Source organism: Vitis riparia, chromosome 7 (assembly GCF_004353265.1).
Source record: "Vitis riparia cultivar Riparia Gloire de Montpellier isolate 1030 chromosome 7, EGFV_Vit.rip_1.0, whole genome shotgun sequence".
In the NCBI taxonomy this organism is placed as follows: domain Eukaryota; kingdom Viridiplantae; phylum Streptophyta; class Magnoliopsida; order Vitales; family Vitaceae; genus Vitis; species Vitis riparia.
Genome location: NC_048437.1, coordinates 19,407,402 through 19,413,700, shown reverse-complemented (window position 1 = coordinate 19,413,700; position 6,299 = coordinate 19,407,402). Strand labels below are relative to the sequence as shown.

At 33.1% G+C, this 6,299-nt stretch overlaps 1 protein-coding gene across 1 annotated transcript; it reads right to left on the bottom strand.

Moving 5' to 3' along the window:
* Positions 1 to 4,535: 4,535 nt before the first annotated feature.
* LOC117918132 lies at positions 4,536 to 5,933 on the bottom strand. The gene has a single exon (XM_034834656.1). The coding sequence runs from the start codon at positions 5,931 to 5,933 to the stop codon at positions 4,536 to 4,538; it is 1,398 nt and encodes a 465-aa protein (XP_034690547.1).
* Between the last annotated feature and the right edge of the window lie 366 nt (positions 5,934 to 6,299).

Here is a 6,299-nt window from a genome sequence, read left to right as displayed (position 1 = left end):
CAACTCTAGCCAAAAACTTATTAGTAACCCTTGCTAGGTTCCTTAATGTGCCAATTGAGTTAAAAAGTATTAACTACTACTCAAAAGTGTTTAAAACGGTTAATTTCAAGCTAAAAAAGAGCACTTTTTGAGTAGTAATCAGCATCTTTGGCACGCACCATATTTGAAAAGCAAGACGAGGCATTATTCGAAGAGAATTCTCCACATGCACAAGCATGCACATACATGGGCTGGAATCCGTGAAAGACTTCACGCCACTCTCCAAAGATGCCAACACACTGCAAAGAGGACACCACACGCCATTTAGAGTACTCTCCAACAGAAACAAGGAGTAGTAGCCTGCGTTATGAAGGGGGACCACATGCCGCCATGAGGATGCTTCTCCTCATGCTGAGACTGCATGAGTGGACACTCACGGTCCTCTTTTAGGAAAAATCCTCCAAAGCACTCACCATTCACTCATTCTCAAGGGCAATCACACCATCCTCCTATTTCTTTGTTTTGTTAAACGATTCTAGTTTCCTTCAAATTTCATCCTTGAGAGTTTCTAGATTCATCAAAATTCGGATTTCAAGAAACTTTTTGCTGTCATTTTCAACATAGCATGCATTCTCACTATTTTATTTGATTTTCAACTATTTTCTTGTTTTTATTGATTTTCAACAAGCATGAACAAACTTCATGATGCCAAATAATGGAATTCATTGAACCAACTCATGCAAAAGCAATTGGAGAATTGGTGGAACCCCTACATAAAATCATTTTTTTTAACTCTTCCTTACTGCCAGTTTTCACTCAATCATTGACCCTTTAGATTTAAAATTAGTTTCAGCAACTTTAGAATATTTTTTTTTTAAAATTCCAAAATAGTATGATTTTTCTCACTTCTTGAATTTTAATTTAGAATTTCCTTTGAGTTAGAAAGCAATTCTATAATAAAAGATATTAATGAGTTTTTAGGAGGGCTTTGTTTTTACCTAGTTCTAGTTACCCGAAATCTTTTTGTAAACATAAAATAACAGATGGCTTTTTAAATTTAATTAGATATTTTTTTTTTTTAATTTTAGACTTTTTGAAATTGATCTTAGACATATAAAATATTAAAGAATATATTTTTTTGAGGAAGATATGAGTTTTCAAATTTGTATCTACTGTAAATGATGGAATCTCAACATCTGATAAGTTGGAGTGTTTTAAAAATATTTTTGAGTACTACCCGACCCAGGATTTTTTTTTTTTTAAATTTTTATGTTTGATATATATCTTGTTTTGTGAACTTGATAGAAAAAAAAAAAAAAGAAAGAAAGAAAGTCTTGCCATTACTAATATCTAACAAATGTAGTGAGTCAAATAGAGAGAAATCACGTCTTGTAAGTATTTGTATCCACCAAATGAGAGCAAAAATGGGAATGTGAATATGAATTTAAGTTTAAAATGTGCAACATAGTTTTTAAATTTTGTAAGACATGGAAAGAAATAATGTCTTTTATTTATTGGAATCCTCTAAATGAGAATGGGAATGCAAGTGAGGATGCAAATCTTAGTTTATTATGTGAGTTACCGTTTTAAGTTAAATATAATTTTTGGTTAATTCAAGTTTTCAAAAAGTTGGATCATATACTTCTTGTTCAAATTTGTCATAAAATCCAAATAATCAATAGTACTATGTTGTGACAATTATGCTTAAGAGAAAAAATAAAATCAACTAAAAATATAAAATATAGGAATCAATATAAGGGTTATGAATTATTAGGAATGGATGATTGTGATCTAATTCTATTCATTTTTTCAACACCATAAAAATTAATATTAAAAACTCTTCTCATAGGAGTTAACCTCATTCATAACTTAGGATTAGTTTTTACTTCAGATTCTACATCTACTTCTTTTTTTGTGTATTTATAGATGTCACATCTAATAATTATTTAAAGAGTGAGACTGACAAATCTAACTTCTACCATGAACATGTCTCTATAAGTTATTTAACTATTAATGAAAATCCCACCACTTGTAGTCCACTCTACCATTTTCTTCATTGAATACTTTACCTTTCATGATTTCACATTTATTTTTATGCTAAATATGTGACTTACTATGTCAAGGTCTTTCCCATCCTTATCCAAACATGTGATGTAGAAAGAAAGGATGTCTTGTAGTTTGATAAATGTTGTGAGACATATACATATAAAGGAAATATAATATCTTATATTATTGGTACCTACCAAACGAGAATGAAAATGAGAATGAGAATGCAAATGGGAATGTAAATCTAAGTCTACCATGTGAAACATGGTTTTACATCTAAATTTAATTTTTGATTAATTCAATTAAGAATGGACCTAGATCATGTATTTTATCTTCATATTTTTCATAAAATCTTAATAATCGATATTATCATATTATGCTCATTGATGCCTATTTGATAACTGGTTACATGTCATAGTGAATTGACACACAAATTTAAAAATTCTAGATATATCCTAGTGAATTCAGTTTTCAACCATTTAACATGTTGATTATTCATATATTAGATTGAAAATTTTAGTTTCTTTTTAAATAAATCCAACAAAATTTAAAATTTTTAAAAGTCAAATTGATTTTTCTGGTCCAAATTAATCTATCTTTTCCCATCCCACTCAAAATCGTCAGAGAGACTCTTCTTTTGGAAATTAACTTCATTCATCACCCATCATTATTATTTCATATGATGTTCTACGTCCGCTTATTTTTGGAGTGAGTATTAATATATATGTCATGTAAAATAATAATTCTTTACAAAAGGAGATCCAACAAATCTAACTTCTACCATCAACATGTCTTTGTAGGTTATATAAGTATTAATCAAATCTTACTACTTACAAATCACTTTACCATTTTCACCCCCTCAATGTTATATGTTTTGTGAGTCCTTATCTTTACCAAGCATGTGATAAAAAGAAATATGACGTCACACATTTACTAATATCTAATAAATTTAGTGAGATATATAAAGAGAAATTATGTTTCAGATTTATTGGTATCCCCCAAATGAGAATGGAGCTGCAAATGGAAAAGAGAATCGAAGTATAGAATGTGAAGCCTTGTTTTAGTCTTGCTGTTAGTGATATCCAATAAATGCTGTGAGGTATGCATATAGAAAGAAATAGTGTTTTTAATTTATTAGTATCCACAAAATGAGAATGAGAATTCAAATGGGAATACAAATCTTAGTCTATAAAGTGAATTTTGGTTTTACATTTAAATTTAATTTTTGGTTAGTTCAATTTGGAACAAGTTGGATTGTATATTTTATCTTCAAATTTGTCATAAAATCTAAATAATCAATATTATCATGTTTTGACAATTATACTTAAGATAAAATTAAAGTCAATTGAAAAAATAAAATTTAGAAGTCCATGTATGAGTTATAGAATATTTGAAATTGATGACCTTTTAATGACCGGTGATTGGGTATTGAAACACAAGTTTAAAAATTATATATATTAAGTCAATTTTGTTTTCATCAATTTAAAATGTTGATAAATTATATATTAGATTAAAATATTTATTGATGCAATAAAATATAAAATTTTGAAAAATCAATTTCATTTGTTTGATCCAATCGAAGTCATGTTTCCAATCCCACAAAAATTAGAATTAAAGACAGACTCTTCTCATAAGAGTTAACACCATTTATCACTCAAGATTAACTTCTTACATGAGATTCCATATCCACTTATTTTTTTTGTGTATTTATAAATTCTAGTAAAATAATAATTATTTACAAAGGAAGACTTGACAAACCTAACTTCTATCATTATTAATTATTAATGATTAATGAAATCCCACCACTTACCACTTATGTTCACTCTATCATTTTCTTCATTAAATGTTTTACATTTCATGCATTCATATTACTTATTATGTCAAAGTCTTTCTTGTCCTTAGCCAAGCATGTGACATAAAAAGAAATGATGTCTTGTAGTTTAATTCATATTGCGAGACATATATAAGGGAAGAAATAATATATTATATCATTGCTATCCACCTAATAAGAATGAGAATGCAAATGGGAATGCGAATCTAAATCCACAATGTGAAACATGGTTTTATATATATTTAAATTTAGTTAATTTTTGGTTTATTCAATTAGGAATAAAACTAGATCATGTATTTATCTTCTTATTTCTCACAAAATCTAAATAATCAATATTATCATATTATAAATTTAAATTTAAATATTAGGTGGAATAGTCTAGATGAGATGTAAGTATATTAAGTACCAAGATATTAAAACTAAAAAAAAAAGTGAAAAAGCTACGCAATACCCACATAATATTTATTTCATCAATACTTAGAAAACACAAACTCAAGTATGATGATAAGTTACATAAAAGAAACATCTTTCTTTAAGTCGCTCACCGATCATGCACAACACTCTCAAGAAGTCCCAAAAGTAAAGGCAAGCACTTTATTATCCTTCATAATATTATTAGGCAAGGAAGGGGGATTGGACCAATGCAACAAGTCCTAGAAGCATGACTTAGCATTTCACATCACAGCTTTTCTTCTTTGGTCTCGTACTTGACGTTGAAGCAGTTCACGCCAACGTAAACACCATCATCCATATCGTAAACAACAATTTTCCCGTTGGTCAAAGTGTCGCGCTGAGTGTAGGAGAAAGGGACGTCGCACGAACCCTGTGTTGCTATCATGCTCACGGTCACCCTAGTCATCGCCGGCACTGTAACATTGTACACAGTCTCCCTTGCAGTAGTGACTGATTCAGTTTCTCCCCACTCATATGCACCGCTAAACTCGGACGAAATTTCTAACTTTCCGTTGGCGATGAATGGAACGCCGCTTTCCATGGTGATTTTGACACCCAACTTCAATGAGACACTGCCCTTCCAAGTACGGCTCTTAGTCTCCGTATACGAGAGCTTCACCTGTTGAGTGTGCGGTTCATGGGTCCTGTTAATGGCTTCTGCGGTGGTCATCACGATGACGCTCTGGTCGTAGATCCTAGCGTCCATGAGGCGAAAATTGACATTATAGATGTTTCTTGATAAAACAAGCTCTGCCACCTCCAGGCGTGCCTCTCTGGAAATTGTGGAGACCGCGGCATTGAGACAGCTGGTCTTGCCCTCGGTGGTGAGTCTCTTACAGAAATTGTTGTTACCTATGTTGCGGAGAGCGACCACATTGTTGTCAACTCTAACAGGCCAAAACAAGGTATCGGAGTTGTTGGTGGTGGAATCATCTGAGTCAGCCCATATCCAGTTAGGGCTGCGCCTCCAGAATCTGTCGAAGTAATCTGACTTTATGCGGACGCTTCCATCGTGAGTGGTGAAGACCTCGTTCCCCACTGTCGGGTCTCCAATGTCACTTGATGCGAACTCCAGATATGGGTGTCCCTCGATCGTCCGGGCACTGAGGTAGTGGCCATTATCGCCCTTGAAGGCGATATGTTTTGGCAATATCAATAGTGATTCCCAATCAATGATTGTACAGACATCGCAGAGGTCGTTGTCAGCCGAAGTTGATCCTGCAAACAAACAGGAACCATAAGGAGGTGGAAGCCTCCATAAGCATGCATAGTGTCCGAGCTGGACGTGGCGAAATCGGAGTGTTTGAGCATCGCCATCTACGTGCACAGGCTCGAACAAGGTACATGACCATGACGATTGGTCTTCATCTGGTTCGTCGGCCCCGGCAACAATCCACCAATGGTTCTTGGACCACCTTACCCAGTATTTGTTGTTGTAGCAGCATCTTATGTGCACTAGTCCCCTGCCATTCTTTGCCCTCTCCACTTGGAACTTTGAGTAGGGGGTCACGACCTCCTCTCCCGAGAATTGGAGAAATCCATGAATTTGCACATCTTCATGGATGTACCGCAAGTACTCGTTGTTATATTTTGATTTGAGCACCACATACCTTGGTAATGCCATTTCCTCTTTAATCACTTCTATTGCTTCTCACTTCTCACTGCACTTTTCTTCCCTTCACTCGGTCTTATTTATAATAGAAAAAACTATATTTAGATGTGAAACCATATTTCACATCGTAGACTTTCATTTGCATTCCTGTTATGATTTGGTAGATAAATTTAAGATGCTATTTATTCCTCTGTGTCCCGCAACTAACTTTCATTGAATATCATTAATAGCAAGACTAAAACCACATGTCAAAGCCTTATTTATGAGGGAAAAAACTATATTTAGATGTGAAACCATATTTCACATCGTAGACTTTCATTTGCATTCCCGTTCGGATTTGGTAGATAAATTTAAGATGCTATTTATTCCTCTATGTCC

Coding starts and splice junctions, on each gene's coding strand:
- LOC117918132 (XM_034834656.1), bottom strand. CDS start 5,933: ATGGCATTACCAAGGTATGTGGTGCTCAAATCAAAATATAACAACGAG.